The 23,138-nt window shown below is 52.4% G+C and overlaps 1 protein-coding gene across 7 annotated transcripts in view; it reads left to right on the top strand.

Moving 5' to 3' along the window:
* TBC1D22A (TBC1 domain family member 22A) overlaps nucleotides 1–23,138 on the top strand; it is a gene marked incomplete at both ends in the record, with an annotated part of 318,925 nt that overhangs the window by 131,236 nt on the left and 164,551 nt on the right. For 6 of the 7 annotated variants that reach the window (XM_080706394.1, XM_080706392.1, XM_080706393.1 and 3 more), the window contains one exon: nucleotides 1,587–1,701. The exons of the other annotated variant lie outside the window; for it this stretch is intronic. In XM_080706394.1, coding sequence (XP_080562520.1) covers nucleotides 1,587–1,701 — 115 coding nt within the window. The remainder of the gene's footprint in view (nucleotides 1–1,586; nucleotides 1,702–23,138) is intronic. 7 annotated transcript variants of the gene reach the window in all.

Here is a 23,138-nt window from a genome sequence, read left to right as displayed (position 1 = left end):
TGGTGTTGGTTTTTCCAGTGGTTGGCTGCTGAGGGCTAGGGAGACGTGTTAGCTTTGTGTCTGTGTGCATGTGTACCAAGCCCTCTAAAAGTGTGGGCTTCAACGGCGGGTGCTCACTGCCTAGGTCCCTACTTCCAACTCTGCTCTGAGTGCTGGCTTTTACACACACATGTGCGCGTGCACACACTCCACACACAGACCACACAGAAACACTATTGGCTCCTTCCACATAAACACACACACACATATCCTGCTGGCTCTTCGTCCACTCAAGTGTGTGGGCACACACACACTGCTTCCCGCTGGACCTTGGGCAGGTGAGCTCAGGTGCAGCATGACTTCCTGGAGGTCACCGTCTCTCCCGCCCCCTGCTCTCTCCCTGTGGCTTATGTATGAGCGTAGCTCTTTCTAGCGGAGCCGGCGTGGAGTTGTGTCAGCCTCCAGGCCCGTGGCGTGGGGAAGCCGTTGCACTGACTTCCTGGCACCTCACTGTCCTCGCCTGTGTCGATGGCTTTATTGCTCCGGGTGCTATTTCCACACTTGGCAACGTCACAGGAGTTTGTGCACAGGGATGACCTCAGTTCTGCGCAGGGCCCGGCGTGGCCCAGCTGCGCCCTCTGGGGGGTCAGGTGTTGGCGCAGGCCACTGGGAAGGATCTGCTGCCATATGCAAAGGGCCATCGTCACACTTGGGTGCTCGAGGCTACAGAACCGAGTCCTGGGTTTCTGCACTTCAGCCCCTTGCCACCTGGTCCCCTCCTGGTGGCGGCGCGCAGTGTGGCAGCAGCTCTGGGCAGGGAGGTTCCATCTCCTGTGGCCTCCTGCTGGCCCGCACCTGCTCATTGGGCTGGAGCGCAGTCACAGGGCCCGCCCACCGCAGCAGGGTGTGGTTGCAGGAGGCAGGGCTGGGCCCCAGAGTCTGGGTGCATGTGTCCTGTGTGCATGTGTCCTGTGATGAAGAGATGATGCCAGCACTCTTGCTGTGTGGGGACAAGAGGGCCGGGAGGTGCTCAGGGGACTTCAGCAGGCACTAGGGGGCGCTGCTCTCTGCCGGCACCTGGCCCCAGGTGCCATGTGGAGTTGTGACAGACAACGAGGCTGGGAAGAGTGGCAAGGCCTCTCGTAAGAACCACGAGGGAGGAAGGACGGAGCTGGGGCTGACAGTGCTCGGGAGCACCCGCTGGACTGAGACCACGGACTTTTACCAAGAAAGTTAACTATACTTGGTGTGTGTGTGTGTGTGTGTGTGTGTGTGTGTGTGTGTGTGTGTGCTGGGGATGGAACCTAGGGGCATTCTACCTCTGAACTACACCCCTGCCCCATTTTTTAATTTGTTATTTGGAAAAAAGGCCTCACTGAATTGCAGAGGCCTCACTAAATAGCCAAGGCTGGCCGCAAACCTGCGATCCTCCTGCCTCAGGCTCCCAAGTACTGGGATTACAAGTGTGCACCACCACACCTGGCTTTATTTGTGTTTTAATGTTAGAGAAAATGAAAGCTATTGAAGCACATGATCCACCCTGGCGAGGTGCCTCTCGTGTCTTGCAGTCTGCGTCCTGCTTCACCAGCTGTTCCGTTTTCTTGCAGATTTTCGAGAGGATTTTGTTTATTTGGGCCATCCGTCACCCCGCCAGTGGCTACGTCCAGGGGATAAATGACCTCGTCACTCCTTTCTTTGTGGTCTTCATTTGCGAACACATAGGTGAGATCACGTCGCGCTGGGCGGGGCGGGCCACACGTGCTAAGCCTGAAGTGCGGTGGACTTTGTTACTGCGCGTGATGATGCTGATATTGAAAATGGCCGCTAAGTGTAATGTTATTAATGATGAGCAGTAGAAAATAGTGGTTCTATCATTGATGCTACTTAAAAAATGTCTTTAAATCCACACGCTTAACTACTGAAGACATTAAGATGCAGTACAATTGTTAATATCTTCTTTGTAATACTTAAAGAGAAATGACTGTTTCTGGGAGTCTGTTTCCTTTCTTTTGGCAGCTGGAGCTTGAACCCAGGCGTGCTCTACAACTGAGCTGCACCCCCAGCCATTTTGATTTTGAAACAGGGTCTCTTTAAGTTACCACGTGCTGTCCGTGAACCTCCTGTCTCAGTCTCCCAGATACAGGATTTCAGGCAGGTGCCACCACACCTATCAAGAGCTGGGATTATTTCTGAAGGCTGCCAGAATGCTGTCTTAATGGCTTGGATTCTCAGGGCTGTGGTGGAGGTGACAGACTGTTAGTTGGATGTTTTGCTTACAAGCTAAATACCAAATCTTTAATTGCATTTCGGTGGCATTTCATCAATTTTGTACCTTTGATATACTAGTAACATTTAGTTTTATTGGAATATTAATTACATGAAGAACAATCAGCTTGTAGAGGGTTAGCTTGGGCTGTGCTATTTCTCTTGAGAACTGCAGATTTTTCTTTTATTCATGTTAGAACAGCAAACTGCAGTATAACTTTACGTGTTTTAAGTTTTAAAATAAATCTGCTAATGATGGGTGGGTATTTTTAAATTCATCTACAAATACAAAGTACAGGAGAAGGGGCTGTACGCCTCAGCTGGAGCATCTGAGTACAGCCGCTTTAAGTGCGCCCCTGGAGCCCTCCTGGGCTGGTGTTACAAGGTGCCAGGCTGCTCAGACTCCATCCTGGCGACCTGGAGAGACGGGGTTTACTGGAGGACGGCTCATCCTCCGAGAGGAGAGCGCATCCATTTAGTGGGTTTTATTGCAGTCGCGTGCACTTGGCTTCGTTTGTGATTTCATAGGAGGTCTTTTCATCGCCAAGCAACTAATGAGAGCCGCGACTGCTCACTCCCTAATCATCTCTTAAGGAGGGAGCGGCCGCTGTGGAGAGCCCGCGCTCTGCTTCTCAGTCCTCGTTTGACAGATAATGAAAGTGCCCGTAATGATCCCGGAACAGTAGGACCTCTGTCAGTAACCCTCCGAGTTGTTAATTGAAAGGAGAAGTTCAACGGAGATGTGATTAGAGGATTGATATTCCATGTTAAATAGACCATTTAATTAACGTGGTAAATAAGTTGGTCTTAACTACTTTGCCACCAACTTATGTTGTAGACCCAAGTGATTCTTAATGCATTCGCCTGATTATTAGCCAGACAGGACGAAGGACATGACCGTGATGTTAATTGTCCAGGAGAAAGCAGAGCAAGAGGAGATGGAACTTGGGCTCCACAGGTGTTTACAGATGGGCTCAGAGACACCCTTCATGCAGCTCCTACACACAGGCATGTGTGCACACACACGCACACTCACACGCCATGCACCGAGTGGATATTCAGTGTTGCTTTGGGATATCTATGTCAAGCATACCATGCATCTTCTGGCTGGTGACTAGTCTATTAAGCAGCCATTTTTAATTGTTTTGGTCCCAGATTTCAAATGCGCTTGGTGGACTTAGCCTTTTAGATCTCGTTTCCCGGGCTAGAGAAGTGTTTGTTATGATAGCCCAGGGCCTCTGCCGCTGTGCCGTGCGGCCGGATGTTGGTGTGAACTGCCTGGCGTACCCCTAGCTTCCTCTGGCGCGGAGCTCTGTTTTCGCTCAGGCCCCGCACCTGCTGTGCGCTGGCTTGTCTGTAGCTCGCTGGGTGTGGGGACGAGTTCTGTTCATCGTTGTAAATGTCCTCTGAGCGCCTCCTGCCCCCGTGCTGTGGCAGGGCACAGGTGAACCAGGAGCCTCTGGTTATAGCCCAGAAGTCAGAATTTAGCTGAGGAATTAAAAAGTTTAATCAGAGTGATTAACATTCACATTACCAAGAGGAAGCGGAGGGTGCTGAGACCTGATCTAGCCTACAGGGTAGAGGAGGCTTCCTGGGCTCGGTGACATTTCACAGGCCTCGTGGGGGAGCAGGAGTGGGGGAGGCGGGCCGTGGAGGGAGCAGCAGGTGAGCTTCACCCGGGACACAGGGCCCCCGGGAGGGGAGTGACGAGGGGCTGGGGAGTCACGGCGGGCCTGCTGCCGAGGCTTCGTGTCCGACCTGCGGTGGAGGAACACACACTTGGCTCCGTCTTCCCATGCTCGCTCTGGCCTTGGTGTCGGGAGACTCGTGGGTGGCTGGCGCTGTGGACCGCTGCCCTGCGGCCGTCTGGTTTGCTGACCCCTGAGTTTGCTCGGTCTTCAAGGAGGTGGCTCTCAGGTGCTCTCGAAGGCCTGCGGGCTGTGGGCTTCTCCCTCAGCGAGTACGCCTGCTGGCAGGACTCGGGGCTTCCGGGGCCTGAGCACCTTGGCAGAGGCTCGGCCTTGGCATCCAGGCTGTCCCGGCCCGGCTTTGGCGCTCGGAGCGTGGATGGGGTGGGCCTTAGTTGATTGGAAGCTGCCTCCGGGAGTTCAGAGCCTGCGGCCCAGGGCTTGTCTCTTTCTCTGGAGTTGAAATGCAGGAGACAGCTGCAGTTGATTGAAGGTTTAAGAAACCCTCCGGGAAGCTGGGTGTGGTGACGCACTCTTGTAATTCCAGCATGCGGGAGGCCGAGATCGGAGGATCGCAGTTCACAGACAGCCTCAGCTACTTAGCAAGGCCCTCCACAACTCAATGAGATCCTGTTTCAAAAATAAAAAGACTAAAAAAAAAATAGGGCTGGGGGTGTAGCTTGGAGGTACGATACCCCTGGGTTTTCCATCCCCAGTACTGCAAACAACAACAACAACAACACACACACACACACACACACACACACACACACACACACAGAGAAGAAACCCTCTGGGCGGGGATCTGCCAGGGTCTCAGGCTGCACACCGTGCTCAGCTCCACAGTGCCTGCGCGGAGCTGGCTTCCTAGGAGTGCGTGCCACGCACCCGGCTCCCACACCCCTGCTGGCCTTGTGGGTGATGGGAAGCCTGAGCGTGGTGCCCTCTGCCCTTACTGCCACGCTGCAGGTGGGAGCCGCTGTGTGAGCAGCTGCTGTCTCTGTCCTGCCTCTCAGTGGGTGCCCCTGACTTCAAGTGTCACCACTTGGAGGCCTCTCAGCGCCCTGCTCTGTGACTTGAAGAAGCACATGAGAAGTGGATGGTCATCTGAGGAGGACCTCGGCTTATATCACCAGAGTACCTGCTTCTCAGAAAGGAGGAGGGCACTTGCCTTTGCCAGGAGTTTGTAGGGAGGGGAGCAACCTGGAAGAACGCAGGCTCTGGGTGCCAGGGCGGGAGCAGGCACCATTTAAACTGGGCCCTGTGAGCGTGCCCAGAGCTGGCCTTGCCAGCGATGGTGACACTGGAGCCCGATGGGCCTGTGTCCTGACTGTGTGCCACGTCACCCAGGGCTCCTGGGCCATGCACACTGGGCAAGGGCGGCGTGGTCCTGCAGTCCAAGCATGCAGAGTCTACAAACACAGGTTAGCACATGCATGTGCACCTGTGCTCACGCACCCACACAGAGAGGCCCCACACGCATGCTCCTCATTAGTGCTGGCCATGGCCTCTCCAAGCAAATGGAACAAAGAGCCGTGGCCAGAGTTGAGTGGCACCCACCAGCCCCTGGGGGCCCCGGAGGTCACGTCACTGGGAGGAGGTCAGGAGACTTGTGGAGACCTCGGAGGGAGGGCTGCAGCGTGTGATAGTGTACCAGCATTGGGAAATGGTTTCAAAATGTGCAAATAATGTCGGTATCAGAAAGCCAGGAGCTTAAGAGAAAAGGCTGCAGAGGACCCAGGCCCGAGGGTGATTAGCAAGAACACAGAGGAAGCCTGGAAACCCAGGGTCCTTTAACATTTCTAAGAGAAGGGAACTTCCTCAGGGATGTGGGGGGATGCCATGAGCCTCCAAGTGATCCCAGGCTCCCAATAATCAACTAACACATTCCGGAGTGTAACAAAAGGCGTGGGGTCTGTGCCAGAGACAGGGCAGGTCTACAGGAAGGAATCCCCACATCAAAAGACCTGCCCCGGAGGAAGGGCAGACCTAGTTGGGTCAGAAGACTGGTTAAAAAGCTCCTCGCTATCCGAAAGACTTCGGTGACGTCAAGTCATCCCCCTGTACTGTCTCGGGTAGAGCTTCATTAAACTCTGTCTATCTTTCCATCTTTGTAAAAATAAAGTGACTTAAGCTTAGAGAGTTCAGGCTCGAGGTTTATATACCTAGTTCAGAACAAGAACGTGTGGTTACGTCTCTTGCACCCTTACAATAGGAGTACTATGGAAGCCTGGGGGACAGTGCCGTGACCTTCAGACTCTGAGCAGTGCTGTGCTGGGAGGCTCAGTCTCCTGGAGGAAACAGCTCTAGAAAAGCTCTGTTTGCCAGGGAGGTTCGGGCATCCATGGATTTCAGAGGCTGTAGAACACAGGGAATGGTGGATTTGCTGACATTTGGACAAGCGCATTCCTGACCTGGGTGCCCATTTTGGTCTACAGGCCAGGGCCAGTCCCAGTGCCTAGAGACCCAGGCTGCAGGCCTGCCAGTGGCGCCCCCTGCTGCCTGGAAAGGCTCACAGCTTCTTCTCGGATGTGAGAGGGGCATCCAGGGAACCCCTACTTTGGCCTAAGGATGGCAGGCCTGGAGGATGGACGAGGTAGGAGCCATGCCGCCATCAGGTTCTTTGCAGCTGAGAGAGCGGGTCCTGGATTAGAGAGTGGCCAGACCAGAGGCAGGCGGAGGCAGCGACCAGGCAGAAGGTACCGGGGACTGCAGGGGAGTCGGTTTGTCCTGTGGTAGAGGCCGGCTCCAGGAGATGCTGAAGAGGGGTGTGGAGGGCGCTTAGGGTCGCAGCTGAGGCCATGGGAACCAGAGTTCATGTGCTGCCGGGTTTCTGCCCACAGCAGGCTGCAGAGCGTGGTGCTGGGGGCGGGAGCATGGGTCTGCTTCAGCACCTGTGCCTTCCTCCCTCCCGGTGCCGGGATGGGACCCAGGCCCTCAGCACGCTGCTCCACAGGCCCTGAGCTCGCTGTACCTGTGGTGAGCTACGAGTTGGCCTGCCATCTGGAATTTGGAAAAGAGCTCTTTGCAGAGGAGAGGCTGGACATGGAAGCAGGCCTGGTAATGTCTGTGCTGATCCAGGAGGCTGAGGGGCGCGGAGCAGTCCTGGGGATCGCTGTGTTGGGGTCTCGAGGGAATTGTGTTCGGCTGGAGGGACTTGAACGGTGTCCACCCACAGGAGGTCATGGGCTGCCCTGCGCAGAGCCTGGCTGCCTATCGCCAAGGATGCCAGCTAAGCTTGAGGCTCCGCAGCGCCTGTGTGGGATCCAGCCTGGCCTGCCCCTCGTAGCTGCAGGCAGCCTCGGGCGTGTTAGTTGAGGTCCTAGGGAAATCGGTCCTTGGCCTCAGGGAGGACTGAGCGGGCGACCCCTGGACAGGCATAGGACCGCGTGGGACAGAGCGCGGCCCGTGAGTGCTGCCGCTGACGTTGCGGTCACCGTGCTGTGTCTGCCTCACCATCCTGGCCTCTGGCTGTCCCCACTGGAAGGCATTCTTAGTATTCCATAGGGCTCAGTGCTCCCGGTATTGAGATGGATCCCTACAAAACATCTCTACTTACAGTGCAGCTTAGAGACCCAGCTTTAAATTCCATTCAGGAGAAATACTGAGTACAGCGCTGGTGGGAACCGCAGACAGGTGATGGGGAGGGGGGCGGCGGCTCAAAGCAGTGGCCGATCCCACCCACTGAGGACATGGTCAGCGGGCCCCTCTTCTCGGCTTATTAAGATCCACTCTCCTGCAGGCCAGGGAAGGTCCCCTACTCTCCCTTCCCAAGAGAGCAGTGCCGGCTCTGTGTGTGTGTGGGGTGCACCGACAGCCCCGGTTCTGCGGGAGCCTCCAGCCTCTGGTCCTCTCCCTCGCCTGCCTGGGGCTGGGCCTCCAGCCAGCCTGGGTCATGGGCTGCAGCGAGGGCCTGGGGTCTAGGACTGGGCTGGGAGGAAGGAGGGCTCCTGTTGCCTTGGGCCCGAGCTGTGTTTTCCAGCCTGTGCCGGGCACGAGGACCCAGGCTTGGGCTCATCCAGGCCGCTCAGGTTCCTGGCTCCAGGGGCACGGGCAGCAGCCCCAACCCCTCACGGATAGCAGCTATTTTGCCATTTCCTTGGTCTTTCTTTCTCTGCATTTACATAGTCATGAGCATATTATGTCTAACATTTTATTTCATGCCTTTTTTGCTTTTACCTTTATAAGCGGTTTCCTATACTATTAAGAGCTCTTTGTAAAGATCGTTTTTACCTCCTGCACATAATATTCTGTTGAGATAATGTCGCATAATTCATGAAACCATTCCACTGTTGTTGGATTTTTTTAGTTTTTCCCCTAGGCATGGTATAATTTTTAGGTAAAAGCCTGTACTTTTCAAACAGTGACTATCGTACTCCCTTCAAGAATGTTAAATTTGATTTAAAATTAAGAAACATTATTCCGTCACCTTTAATCACACAATTTAAGCAGAGAATGGTATTTTAGTTTAAATAAATATTTTCAGCCTAGCAAGAAACAAAGAAGTATTATTTTTTCCTCTTTGTCTCTGTGTTGTGAAACGGGGAAGCAGTCTGGAGGGGCCGCAGGCCGTGAGCCCTCGCTCCGCTCAGTGGGGGGAATGCAGCAAAATACCCGCAGGATGGTGTCCTGAACTCTGTCCTCGCTGTCAGTCTATCTAGCTTAGTGATTCCATTTGGTTTTCGTTTATTTTGGGGGGCTCTGGGGATGGAACCTGGGCCTTGCGTGGGCCAGGCGAGCACTCTTCTACTGAGCCACACCCCAGCAGGGATCTATTTGATTTTGTACGCTATCTTCTCTTAGATAACTCTCAAAAGCGAATATGGCTTATGTGTGTGGTGCGCACCTGTAATCCCAGTATGGGAGGCTGAGACAGGAGGATCACAGGTTCAAGGACAGCTTCAGCAACCTTGTAAGATCCTGTTTCTAAACAACAAAAACAAAAATACGGCTGTGTGTAGCTTAGCGGTAGAATGCCACTGGGTTTAATCTCCAGTATTTAAAAAAATAAAAAAAGCAGCCAGACTTGGTGATACACACTTGTAATCCCCACGCTTGGGAGGCTGAGACAGGAGGATCGCACAGTTCGAAGCCAGCCTCAGCTACTTAGTGAGGCTCTCAGCAACTCAGTGAGACCCTGTTTCCAAATAAAATATAAAATAGGTCTGGGTGTATAGCCCAGAGGTAGAAAGCCCCTGGGTTCCATCTCTAGTAACACACACACACACACACACACACACACACACACACACAGAATAAAAAATAGGGCTGGGGGTGTAGCTTGAATGCCCCTAAGTTTTAAGGCCCAGTACACAACACACACACACACACACACACATACACAACACAAAGAACAATATGTATGGGAAAGGATAGAAATAAACGTATTTACTTAAGAACATAATTTTTACATTCCTGTTTGTAAGCCAGAATATCAAAAGTACAGCTGGTTTTTCAGCATGTTAGTTTTGCCCAGAGAGGGCATTTCAGCGCCCAGCACATGGACCTGGAGCCCTGCTGTGTCTGTAATTAGTGCAGATTGATTGGCACAGGGCGCTAATTACCCCACAGTCAGTTGAGATGCACAGGTGCTGCAGAGAACTCACTGCTACCCCAATTTCTCCAGCACCCCTCCCTCTCTCCTCTCTCTCCATCGCTCCTTCCCCCGTCCTCTTTATCAGGGAATACTAGGGCTGCGAGGAGCAGCAAGGGGAGGGATCCTTGCTGGTTTCCCTTTGACAAGCCAGTTTTATGAATGGCTTAAGTTTCCTTGTTTGCATTAGGTCTTACCCTCTTCCTGCTTTGTTTTTTCCATGTTGTATAAACCCAGGCTGCAGCTAAATTTGTCTTCCGCTGGGTTTCCTCAGTGTTCGAGAGCGAAGGCATTTCAGCGGGTCACAGGTCATCTCAGAAAGCTTGGGAGGTAAAGCCCAAGGCAGCTGGGCGGTCAGGTTCCTGTGCAGCTCTGCCCCAGGGCGAGAAGCGCAAACTGGGAGCTGAGAAAGCCGGGTGGGGGGACAAGGCGTGGCCAGGACAGGTGCCATGCCAAGGGTAGCTCCATTTTGAAACTTCTCCAGCGAGCTGGAGAAGGCAGGAACTGTAGCTTCGGGCCGCGCAGCCGCGCTGGGCAGTTGGCAGTTTCCTCTGGCCTTCTGTCTGTGCTCGCTCTCAACAGAAGCTGCTGTTTAAGCATGATGGTTCAGTATGGCTTTTATGTAATGTCTAAGCATTTCCCAAGTTATTCAACATTTGAAAAAGTAGTGATGCATTACTTCCAATAGTGGGTAGAAAAACTACTCAGACAATCAGCAAGGAACTGGAAGGTTGGGCAGCCCTGGAAACCAACCAGATCTAACAGCCGGCTGGAGAACGTGTGCCCAGTGACGGGACACCCGCGCTTCCCCACAGCGCCTGGAGCAGCCTCTAGGATAGACTGGTGCCAGCCCTAAAGCAGCCTCAGGATTCATGCCCACGAGGCATGTGGCATTATGTAGAAATACTCTTCTAGGGCAGTGGCATTGCATAGAAAATTAGTGACCACTTGAAGAAAGCGAGGAACACATGGGCATTTTAGAATGTGCCCCAGACAACCACAGGGTCAAGGCAGACAACAAAGGGATCAGAAGATACTGCGAGATGAGGAAAGTGGAGACGGTGCACCCAGACCTGTGGGCCGCGGCCAGAGCAGTGGCCAGCGGGAAGTTACAGCCCGCTGACCGTCAGAGACCATCCGAGACTGTGACTTCCAGTTTCAGATAATAGAAGAACAAACGAAAGCCTGAACAAACAGAAGGGAGGAACAGTGAAGAGCAGAACTGGAGTAAATGGACAGAAGGGAGGAACAGTGAAGAGCAGAACTGGAGTAAACGGAGTGGAGATCAGAAGAGGAGGCGGCGAGCAAGGCTGGTGGAAACTGACACGCCTTTAGCTAGATTTAGCTAGAGAGATGGGGGCCAGGGGAGACAGAGAGAGAGAGAGAGAGAGAGAGAGAGAGAGAGAGAGAGAGAGAGAGAGAGAGAGAAAAGAAGAAGAAGAAGGAGGAGGAGGAGGAGGAGGAGGAGGGGGGGGGGGGAGAGATGATGGCCAGGAACAAGATAGAGTTCCCCAGGGCATGCACCCAAGGACCCACCCCTTCACCTGGGTCCCGCCTTCTATGGTTTTCAACACCTGCATAGGAATCCACCAACACCCCAAACCCCACTCTGAACACGGCTTCAGGGGGACCAGGCTTGGGGGCTTGCTGCACGTTACCTTTGGGGGACTTCCAGATGCAAGCCCTAATGGGAACATGGCCCCCAACATGGACTGGCCTCCTCATCTAGCCAGCTGAAGGCCAAGGAGCAAAGACTGGGTTCCAGAGGAAGCAGGGATTAGCTTCAAGACTGCCACAGAGAGGCCCTTCCTGAGTGTCCTATTCCTCTTCCTCCTCCTCCTCTTTCTCCTCTTTCCCCTCTTCCTCCCCCTCCTCCTCCTCTTCCTCCCCTCCTCCCAGTCTCACCTGCCCCTGTCTCAGGCACGACTCTACCTGCTCCGCTGCTAGGTGACTCCTCTGGTGAATTCTGGCACACGTCTGACAGTTAACACGGATCCTTCACAGACTCTTCCAAGCTGAACAGGAAGGAGCGCTTCCGAGCAGCGTTCCACCAATCCCAACATCAGGAACGGAGATTACAGACAATACCCCTGTGAACTAACTGCAGCAGCATGGATGGAAGGACTGTGCATCACGACAAGGAGGGTTATTCCACGACTGCAAGGATGGTTCAACTATGGAAGCCCATCAGTGCAGCACACTTTATCAGTAGACTAGCAGACAGCATCGACAGGACCATCCTATTCAGTGTAGAAAACACATCTGACCAGACCCAACACCCTTTGGTGGTAAAAGCATTCAACCAACTAGGAATAGAAGGGACCCCACCTCCTCCATGAAGTCTTCCTACAAGGAATGCCATATTTAATGGGAAAACCCGAAAGCTCCTTCCCAAGATCAGGAACAAGGGAGGGATGTCTGTTCTTCACTTGTGCTCAACATTGTAGTAGTTTTTTGCAATTAAGCAAGAAAATGAAACCAAAGGAATCTAGAATAAAAATAAAGAATTAAAAGTATAATTTTGACATGAAAATCCCAAGGGGTCCACTAAAAAAAGTATGAAAAGTAATAAAGTTGCTGAGGTTGTAGGATACAAGATTAAGATTAAAAGTTGTATTTCTATACACTTGAAGTGAACACTTTGAAAATGAAATCATGAAAATATTTTCATTTAGTTTCAAAATGAATAAAATACCTCGCTATAAATTTAGCAAAAGAAATGCAAGACTTGAACTCTGACAATATACAGCATTATTGAGATAATTTTTTTTTTTTGGTACTGGGACTGAAACATGGGCATTCTACTTCCGAGCTACACCCTCAGCCCTATTTTTATTCTTCATTTTGAAACAGGCTCTCACTGAGTTGCAGAGGACCTCACTAAGTAGCTGAGGCTGTCCGCGAACCGCGATCCTCCCGTCTCAGCCTCCCAAATGCTGGGATGACAAGCGTGCGCCACCACGCCCAGCTATTGAAAGAATTTAAAGATCTAAGTAAATGGAAAGATATTCCACGTTCACGGGTGAGAAAATAATATCATTGAGATGGTGATACCCTGGAATTAATCTAGAGATTCCCTGCAGATTCCCTGTGAAAATCAGTCCTAGATGGCTTCTTAACAGAATTTGACAAGCATAGCCTCAATTTCATAGGAAAATTCAAGGGACCCAGAATAATCTTGAGGGGGATGATGGAGAAGAACAAGTTTGAGGACTTTTGCATTTTAAAACCAAAACTTATACAACTGCAGTAGTCAAGCCAGAGTCTTACTGGCATTTGGATATACACGGGGATCAATGGAATAGAATAGAGAGTCCAAAAACGAAGCCTTCATGTTTATGGTCAGTTGATTTTTGACAAGTATGCCGAGAGTTCAGTGGGGACATCTGTTTCAGTACATGGTCCTGGGACCGCTAGATAAAGTTCTGTCCCTGCTTCTCTTCATAACAGAAGTAAAGCGAGTCACAGGCACAATGTTAGAGCGAATACCACCGTAGCTCTTAGAAGAAAACTTGGGGTGAGGCCCCGGTTTCTCGGAGACTATGTCAGAGGCCAAAGTGATCAAAGATAGATAGGTAAACGGCTTCACCAAGGCCAAAGTTCTCAGTTGAGAATACTCTCAAGAAAACAGGTATCCACTGAGTGGGAGAAAATATTTGCAAATTAAGTATTTGCTAAGAAATTTGTATCTGGTATATACAAAGAGCACTTACAATTCAATAGTAAGACAATCCAACCTAAAACGGGAAAATGTTTCAGTAGACATTTCTCAAAGAAGATCTCCAAATGGCCAATAAACACGTGAAAAGACGCTCGGCACTACTGATCGTTAGGCAGCCAAATCAAACCTTAGTGCGGTGAATCCCACGGTACTCGCTGGGCTGCCGTAAGAAAGATGGGCCGTGACCAAGTGTTGGCAGAGTGGCGCTCTTGGACCGCAGGCGCGGGGAGTGCCTCCCAACGGCATGGGGTTTCCTTGGGGAGGGCCACGTGTTCTGAAGTTAGATTGTGGTGGTGCTGGTTGCCGACCTAGTGAAGGTGTTTAAAGTCACTTTAAATGACGGGACTGCATAGCATGTAAATCGTATCTCAGTCCAGCTGCTTAAAGAAGGTAAAGTAAGCCGGGCGTGGTGGCGCATGCTGGTAATCCCAGTATTTAGGAGGCTGAGACAGGAGGATCACAGTTCTCGGCTAGCCTCAGCTACTTAGTGAGGCCTTCCACAACTCAGTGAGACCCTGTTTCAAAATACAGAATAAAGCCGGGCGTGGTGGCGCACGCTTGTAATCCCCATGCTTGGGAGGTGGAGACAGGAGGATCGCGCAGGTTCGAAGCCAGCCTTGCTGGCTTAAGAGACCTTCTTTCCAAATAAAAAAGCATATAAAATAGGTCTGGGAGTGTAGCCTGGAGGTAGAAGGGTTCCATTCCCAGTACCACCAAAACAAAAACAAAAACAAAAAACAAAAAATAAAACAAAACAAAAAACTTGCCAGGCGTGGTGGCGCACACTTGTAATCCCCGCGCTTGGGAGGCTGAGACAGGAGCATCGTGCAGGTTCGAAGCCAGCCTTGCTGACTTAAGAGACCCTGTTTCCAAATAGAAATATAAAAAATAGATCTGGGAGTGTAGCCCGAAGGTAGAAGGGCTTCCAGGAACCCCAGAAGCGCGCGCGCACGCACACACACACACACACACACACACACACACACTGGAATAAAAAATAGGGCTGGGGGTATAGCTCAGAGGTACAACGCACCTGGTTTCCATCCCTAGTGATGCAAAAAAAAAAAAAATAGAGAACCCTCATTGTGTCAGGAGGACATCATAATTTGGCAGTTTCCACTTTTTTGGTTGCGGATCATACATGCAGCGCCCTAGTCGGCAAATCTTTGGTTACGCTTTGGGCCTCCTTGGAGTGCATTCTCAGAAGAGACGCTACAGAATCAGCAGCTGTGAGCGCTTTTTTAAAACTTTCCTTTGGTGGGGTACTGGGAATGGAACCCTGGGGCATTCTACCTCTGAGGTACATCCCCAGTCTTATTTTAGTTTTATTTTGAACTAGGATCTCACCAAGTTGCTAATGACCTGGTTAAGTTGCCTCACCTCCCCTTAAACCTCAGATCCTCCTGTCTCAGGCTCCCAAGTGCTGGATTACAGGCCGGAGCTACCACGCCCAGCTGAGTACTGTAAGTCTCATGCTGTTTGCTTTTTTTTTTTTTTTCCATAAAGATGATTGAATGGATTGCTCACAGCCATGTAAGATCGGCACCCCACCCGCCGTGGCGCCGCTTTCACGTGGATGACTAGTCGATGCTTGCTTGGCTGGGGACGGGACACCTGCCCTGTGGCGCTTCACCCACTTGCGGATGCCGTAGTGTATGGATGCCGTAGTGTATGGATGCCGTAGTGTATGCGGGAGGAGGCCGTTCCCACGTGGCCCTGAGCTCAGAGACGCTGAGAGACTCAGTGAGGTAGTTGAAGGCTGGGGGCAATTAATACACTCTCCAGTATTGACATCTGAGTTTTCACCTAAAGGTACCTCATTCAACTGGCCTAATTAGGAACTCGGCAGAGACAAGCGTGCGTGCCTGAGTTTTTAGTAGAATAGCAATTGGCTTGGAACCTGCTGACCGCAGCCTCTGCCGGGCGCCTGCTAGTGTGGCAGCGGCTGTGTCTGGGGAGAGTCCCCTGGGCCAGGGGCATCCCTGCAGCCTGGCTCCTGGCCCGGCGTGGGAAGGCGGAGGGAGAGCGGTCAGCAGGGCGGTTTGTGGGGAGCAGCATGTGGTTTGTACCCCACACACCTCTGGTAGACTGTCCTGCGGAGGGAGAAGCTGGAATCCCTTGGGGACAGTGAAGTAAATAAAGCCGGTGTCGCCGTGAGCCACCACGCAGGAAGCCTGCCTGCCCTTTGCCTGTGGCCTTGCTTTCCACGGTCCTGCCCCCTGTGCCCGCCCAGTGCCCCTAGGTGGGCACATGAGTGTGGACACTGAATGTAATGTACTATTGTGACCTGTTTTGAGCACTCGCTGTAGGCTCAGTGATGTCTGCATACGGTGGCGGGTAGGCTGGCTTTGGCTTGAAAGTGCATTTGTGGGTAGTCAAAGTGACCCTCAAAGTCTCAGGTCACGGGGACCTGGGGCCCCTGATACTTTATATCAGGGCTTCATTTTCGTGGGACAAAAGCCCTTATCTTGTTTGGATGGTGTACGTGGTTGGGAATAGAGAAGGGGCCTGCCTTCCTGCCTCCTTCCTTCAGCTCACCGGAGCTGGCCATCTCTGAATTCCCCCTGGAGGCTGAGGGAGGTGCCCGCCCTGGACCAGAAGCATGGATGCCAGAGTGGCTTGTGTAAGCGCCCCCCCCCCCCCCGTTGTGCCCTGGGCCAGGAGCCTCCAGGGGAGTCTGGACACGCAGCTTCTCCCCAAGGCTGAGGGTTAAATGGAAGGACATCCCCCTATTGTTTCTTAGCAATGCGCGGTGGGTCGGGGCGTTCACTCACTCGTGATCTCGAGGCTGAGGTGTTGGCCTTCAAACGCCCTTTCTTCAGGGAGCGGTTCTCTTCTGCCCACTGAACCTCTGTCGCGTCCCTCCCGGCCCAGAGCCTTTCCTTTCAGCAGGTCTCTGTTTCTCTTGTAATTGCCGGGAGGCTCTGCTCTTAGAGGGAGCAGGCAGGCTCAATCGAGGTCCTCTCCCACTTTACTCTCCTGAGATAAATGCCACGTAACTTAATACCCAGGAACGTTAGTAGCTCAATCCGGGGCCTTGAGACCTTGCGGGGGTAAGCTGATCAGGCCGCCTGCTCGGCGTGGGGTGCGCTGTGTGCTCATGCTGCCGTTTGGGCCTGGTGGTCGGGCTTTGGACGAGTCCTGAAGGCTGAGGACCCTCCCCCAGGAGATGCCTGGCCCCGGACTTGACTTGAAAGTCCTTTAGGAATTCCATGGATACGAGTTCCTGAGCCCCGTCATGGTCAAAACCACACAGAGAGTGTGGTTGGGAGCCATCTGACAAAGCTTAATTTTTTTGGGTAGTCTGATTTATTCCTGCTTATTGCATGTTATTTTTATTTTATCCAGAGAGATTTTACTGGATTAAAAAAACCCGATGGTGTTTAGTTATGAAAGCCTTATGATACATTCTGTGATCTTTTTTTTTTTTTTTTTTTTTTTCATTTCCAACCCAGCGTTAGAGCAGATCTCTGCTTGCACACTGATTAATTGTTAAAGAATGCCGATTCCCCACGTTACGAGCTTTCTTTTCTGGCTCATGCACGCAGCCATTTGTGAGGTCGTGGAAGGTGTAAGTGCTGTGCTAGTCAAAGTGAGCCTTAACTGCGATTATTAATGAGTTCAGCATGTCAGACGCTGTGCTAAGTGCTTAATTACCCAGCCGCATGGATCCTTAAAAGCCTCTGGGCTGTGTGGCCCCCCTTGCGGTGGAGCCCTGAACTCCTGAGCGCCCTGAGCCACGGCTTTCTGTGACCTCCCATCAGGTGCACAGTGTCTGTCCAGGCCACGGCCCCGAGGGGAGAGTGGGAGCCACCTAGGCCTTCTCAGGAGGCGCTGCTTGACCTGCCTACGCCTTACTGGCTGCATAAAAGGAGTCGCGTGTCCTGCCCCTTGGCTGCCCCCTTCTCTTCCCTCCCCTGGTGGTTTTTTTTATCCCTCAGCCTGAAGCCCTGGGGTGAGCACATGGGAGAGGCCAAGGGATTCCCCAGCAGGGGCGTTTTCTGTTCACCATGGTCCTTGGAGGCCTGGGTGTTCTTTTTCAGGCTGTGCTGAGAGCATGGTTTTGGGGTGCCCTGTGTTTTCCTTCTTGTTCTTTTAGTGGTTGGGAGAAAGCATTTGGGAGGCTGCAAGATGGTTTTTTGGCTACCTGCCTTTTCTCCAAGTCTAAGCCTTTTGTGTTTTTTGCCAAGGGGCTGCCAACCCTGCCTGCCAGCCCTCAGTGCCCCGTACCAGTCTAGCAAGTGGGTCGTGGTGGCAGTGTGCACTCCGAGCAGAGCAGAGGCCGGGCAGGTCAGGGAGGTCCCCGGGGGCACATGGCACCTTTTAGCCTTTCACTCCGCAGTAAGAGGAGAAGTTCCTCCATGCCCAGGGATTTCAGGGTGGCTTGTGATCGGTAGAGATTGTGTAGAGGACTCCGGGGCTGGAGGCCAGCTCTCCGCCAGGGCTCTGTGGCCAATCTGGTCTCTGAGTGGAGGAAGCGCCTCTTCCTCTCCTCAGGTCTCTCTGTCCGCTTCTGTTCCTGGATGCCATTTAATTCTGAGGACAGATGTGGGGGGACCCCAGAGGGCATTGCAGGGAGCACACCCCACCCAGATGTGCACTCCAGACATGCTCTGTCCAAAAGCACTCCGTGCTTTTCACTTTTTGGGTTTGTTTGGTTTTGTTTTTGTGGTGCTGGTGATTGAACCCAGGGGCATTCTACCCCCAAGCTACACCTCCAACCCTACTTTATTTTTTATTTGGAAACAGAGTCCTGCTGTGTTGGTGAGGCTGATCTCAAAACTGCAATTCTCCTGTCTCAGCCTCCCAAGTAAGTGTGTGCCACCATGCCCAACTCTTTATTTGTTCTTACTTTAAAAACAAATTTAAGCCAGGCGTGGTGGCACACGCTTGTAACCCCAGACGTGGGAGGCTGAGACAGGAGGATCTGAGTTCGCAGCCAGCCTCAGCTACTTAGGCTCTTTGCAATTCAATGAGCCCTTGTTTAAAAATAAAGAATAAAAATTGGACTGAGGGTATAGCTGGGAGGTAGAATGCTCCTGGGTTCCATCCACAGCAGCAACAACAACAAAATTTACATGCAAAATTGACACATAGTACTTGTGCTATTACTGGCGTACAGTGTGGTGTTTCAGTGCACGTGTACAGAATGTGCTGTCAGGTCAGTTATCATTTGTGCTTGGAGCCACCGAGTCCTCTCTACTAGTTCTTCCTAAAATACATAGCAGGTCACTGTGATCCGTACTCACCCGCCGAGCTGGGGAACGCGAGGACTCATCCTTCTATTACACTGGGCCTGGTACCCATTCTCCAGCCCCCACACAGTCCCTGCCTCCCCAGCGTCTAGCAATTTTTATTAGACATATTTTATTAGACATAGTGGTTTCCACATACGAGAGAAAATGTGATATTTGTCTTTTGTGTCTGGCTTATTTCCCTTAACATAATGCCCTCCATTTCCATCCATGTTGTTACAAATTAGAGAATTTCGTCTCTTTCTGGGGATCGAACCCAGGATTGCTCTGCCACTGAGCTATATCTTGAGCCATTTTTATTTATCATCTTGAGAGTCTCACTCAGTTGCCCAGGCTGGCCTCAAACCTGGGATCCTTCTGGCTCAGCCTCCCCAGTCACCGAGATTACAGGCATCGTGTCCAGCACGAGTTTATCCTCCTTTCGTGGCTGAGTAATATTCCACTGGGCATTTATGCCACATTTTCATTATTCTTTTGTTGATGGCACTTAGGTCGATTCTGTCTCTTGTCTGCCGTGGACGGTGAGGCAGCAAACATGAGCTGGGGTCTTCTTTAGATCGCCGATCTCATTTTCTTTGGATAAATGCTCAGAAGAGGACTCTGGATCATGTGGTCGGTCCGTCTGTGCTTTCTTGAGCCCCTCCTGTGGTCTCCGTAGTGGCTGTACTAATCTACATTCCTGTGAGCAGCGCACGAGCTCCCTTTTCTCTGCACCCGCACTGGCATCTGTAATTTTTGTCTTTTGCATAATAGCCATTTTAACTGGGGTGAAATGATATCTCACGGTGGTTTTAATTTGCTTTTCGCGATAGCTAATGATGCTGAACATTTTTCTTGTGTTTAATGGTCATTTGTTTTTCTTCCTTTGAGAAACATCTATTTAGATTATTTGCCTACTTCTGGGTTTTGTTGTTGTTGCTGAGTTTTTTGAATTCTTTATATATTCTGGGTGTTCGTGCCTTGTCAGATGAAGAGTTTGCAGGTTTTTCTCCGGCTCTAAGGTTTTTCTGTTGTGTCCTTCGCGGTATAGAAGCTCCTTGTTTGATATGATCCCATTTGTCCACGTTTGCTGTTCTTGTCTGTGATTTGGGGTCTTATTCAAGAAAGCATTGCTGAGACTGACGCCTTGAAGTGCCTTTCTTATAATTCCTTCTAGCAGTTACATCGTTTTCGCACTTAACTTAGGCCTTTGATCCATTTCCAGTTGTTGAGGGGGAGGTCGAGTCCCATCCCCCGCATATGGATTTGCCGTGGCCCCAGCGCCATGTGCAGGCCGGCTCCAGGGTAAGTTTTGGCGCCCTGGTGGAGAGCTAGTTGGCGGTTGGCGCAGGTGATTTCTGGGCCAGTGCTGCACCCCAATGCAAGTGTTCTCTACCTGTGCCGCTTGGGGCAGGAGTTGCAGCGCCAGCCACGCGGCTCCTGCCCCGGAGATCTGAATTCATTTGAATTCATGTCTAAGTAGGCACAGGCGGCCTGGCTCCCTCTCAGGATGCACAGCTCCTGAGAGCCTGTGCTGGCCGCAGAGTGGCAGAGCAGACAGCACTGATGGCTGGGCGAGCTGAGGCCGCAGCCGGGTGTCCCTTTGTGTTGAGACTTCACACAGACCGGGAAGTTAGACCTCTGTTTGAGAGTGCATGAGAGTCCACACCTGTCTAGACATGGGCCTCTTTGTGTATTCCTTTCTGTCTTTATTTTTAAATTTTTTGCGGTACTGGGGATGGCACCCCAGGGGCATTCTACCCCTGAGCTACACCATCCCCAGCCCCATTTTTTATTCTTTATTTTGAAACAGGGTCTCACTGAGTTGCAGAGGGCCTCACTAAGTAGCTGAGGTTGGCTGCGACCTGAGATTCTCCTGTCTCAGCCTCCGGAATGCTGGGATTACTAGTGTGCGCCACCACGCCTGGCTAGATTTGTGTTTTTAAAGACCAAAATAAAAATTTATCTTTCCAGATAGCTGGGGAGTATGCTTTACTCTGAAACCTTAAGTAAAAGAGCTAGACGTGCTGTTGTACGCCTGTAATCTTAGTACATGGGAGGCTGAAACAGAAGAATCGCAGGTTTGAGGCCAGCCTCAGCAACTTAGTGAGACCCTATCTCACATAAAAATGAAGACTAGAGACTAGAATGCCTCTGGGTCCCATATCCAGTACCGAAAAAATAAAAGGGTAAAAGCGAGGTCATGAGGATATGTGTTCATCAGACGTGGAGGAGTGTGCGTGTAGCCCAGGGCCGGGACTGGTGCCCCAGGAACGCGGGAGCTGTGCGTGGCTTCGGGGCCTCCTGGCTGTGCTCTGAGTGAGTTGCTTGGGCTTTCCGGGCACGACAGCCTCTTCTGGCTGGAGGGAGTGGGAAGTATCTGAGAAGGTGCATGGCCAGCCCTCAGTAAACCGGGGCTCCTGCCATTAGGCCGAGAGAACACCCTGAAAATTATATACTGCTCTTTGGGAAGGTGAGCCCGTGTGGGGCCCATGATGCTGGGGCGCTGCCCTGCTAGAACTCTAGACGAGCCCTGAACCAGCCTTGCTCTGAGTGTCCTTGGGTCTTTGTTGCCCTCAGATCCAAGAATCTTTCTGCTTGGGGGTGGGGGCACCTTGCATGAAATGTGGTCGGTTGGTCCTCGGTCCTGTCCAGAAGGGCTTCCTAGGCCTGCTGGAACATGCCCCAGGGGGACCAAGGGACGTTACAAGGCCAGCCGGCTCCCCCAGTGAGGGGAGGAGGTGGTGTTTTCTCTATAAAGCAATTTACGTTCTGGCTGGCGGATTGGAGTTTCTGTTACCTTGTCTTCTGGTTAGCTGGGGCTGTATTTAAGGTGCCAGGTGCATAGGAGTCCCTGAGTTGCTGAGCACGAAGGTGGTCAGAGCCATTATGGCACTGGCCGGTGGACCCGCGGCCTGCTCTCTGTCCTGCCGGGCAATGAAGGCCGCAGTATATTTAAAAAACCACCTTATGAAAGAAAGGTATCTCAGATGTCAGCCCCGGAGAGTGGGCGGGCGCACCGACGTCTTCCCTCCTGTGGTTCACACCATGAGGACTAGACAATCACGGCTCTCTCAGCAATTAGAGCTAGTCCAAAATTCAAGCCCCGAAGGCATATCCTGCCAAACAGCGACCGAAATTCCTGCTCGAGCTCTAAGGGATGTGAAGCACAATTCTGAAGTTCCCTTTGGGTCTGAGTTTTTGGAATAAACCTGCCTTACAGGCAGCCCCTCACCCCATGTCGCAAGTGCTGTGTCTCATTGGAAAGTGCAAAGGTAGAAGCCAAGAAGCTTGAGGCAGCCCTCGGCAAATGGGTGGTCTGGGTGGACTGCAGCTGAGGAGCGTGCAGCCTCTCCCCGGTCCCTCTCACCCCTCGCCCCTGGCTCTGTGACCGGGCTGCGTCCTCGTCCTTCTGTCTGTCCCTTTCCCCAGATGCCAGCTCCGTGGCCTTCGATCCCAAGAGGCTGCCTCCGGGTGCCCTCCCTGGAACTTGAGCCCTGGTTCACAGGACCCCCAGTGCCGTCGGCTCATCCCCCTTCCCTGGCCTCTGTGTGAGCCAGGGTCCCTCTTCCAAGCTCTGCGGTTCCCTGGTGGGTGCTTGATCCTGTAGAGGGTGCTGGGCCTGTGCCAGTCACCTTGACACCTGTCCAGCTTCCCAGGTGTCCCCTCACCCGGGGTGGCGCAGGACCCTTCACTGCTGCTCTGCGGTCAGGTGAGGGCCGGAGGCTCCGGCCGGCTTGTGAGCAGGTGCGGCCCTTGGGGCTGGCCTCTGCCCAGGTGTGCACCCCTGCAGGAGGTGCAGAACCACCGGAGAGAGCCTTCCTCCCAAACCAGGGTCGGCCAGGAGCCCCGAGTGTGCACGCGGCGCCTCAACGGCGTGAGTGTATCTTTTTAATGACCGCTTGTCCACTCGGCCGGCCAGCAGCTCTCAGCCTCCTTCCTGACCTCCATCCCCATCGCTTGTCTGCGGACAGCCGGCTCAGCAGAGCGTGAGACGGGCTTGGGTAATTATGGATCTTTCTGTCGGGTTCTGGACAAGGGCTGTCAGTTAGCTGCTTGGCTCTGCAATGGATCTCTGAACAAAAGAGGAAAACGCAGAGAGGGGGCCTGGCTCCCGGAGCTTGGAGCTTGTTGTGTGGACTCCTGGCCCAGCAGAGCAGAAAGTTAGTCTTGAGTATTTACTGACCTGCCAGGGAATATATTATTCACCCTGCTCCTCGAGAGCCACCTTAAACTATAAACACAGTGAAGACAAAGTGCCTAATTCAGAAGTAGACTCCCCAAATTCTTCAGAAATTCACGCTGGCCTTAGCAACTGGGAGCATTTTCCAATCCTATACGTGTAGGATCATTCTTAAGATTAATATTTTCATCTCACATGCATGATGCTGGGCTTTCTGCAGGGACGCAGGCTCTTGGGGCCCTTGTGGAAAGGGTGGTGGGCGTTGGCTCAGGCTGCAGTGTGCCCCAGGTTTCCTGTTCCAGGGAGGAGGGCCGTCTGCTCCCTCATACCTGTGGGGTCCACTTGACCCCAGGTTGGCTCTGGAGTTTCCTGTTTGAATGCTTTAAACTATCTGCAGGGACCACTGTCTGCGACCTGCGTTGCCCGGGCTGGTTTCCAGTTCCTGCTGGGGGTCCCTCCTGCCCGGCCTTCCCAG

The sequence above is a fragment of the Muscardinus avellanarius genome (assembly GCF_963383645.1).
Source record: "Muscardinus avellanarius genome assembly, chromosome: 11".
In the NCBI taxonomy this organism is placed as follows: Eukaryota; Metazoa; Chordata; class Mammalia; order Rodentia; family Gliridae; genus Muscardinus; species Muscardinus avellanarius.
This window is presented reverse-complemented; position numbering and strand designations above follow the sequence as displayed.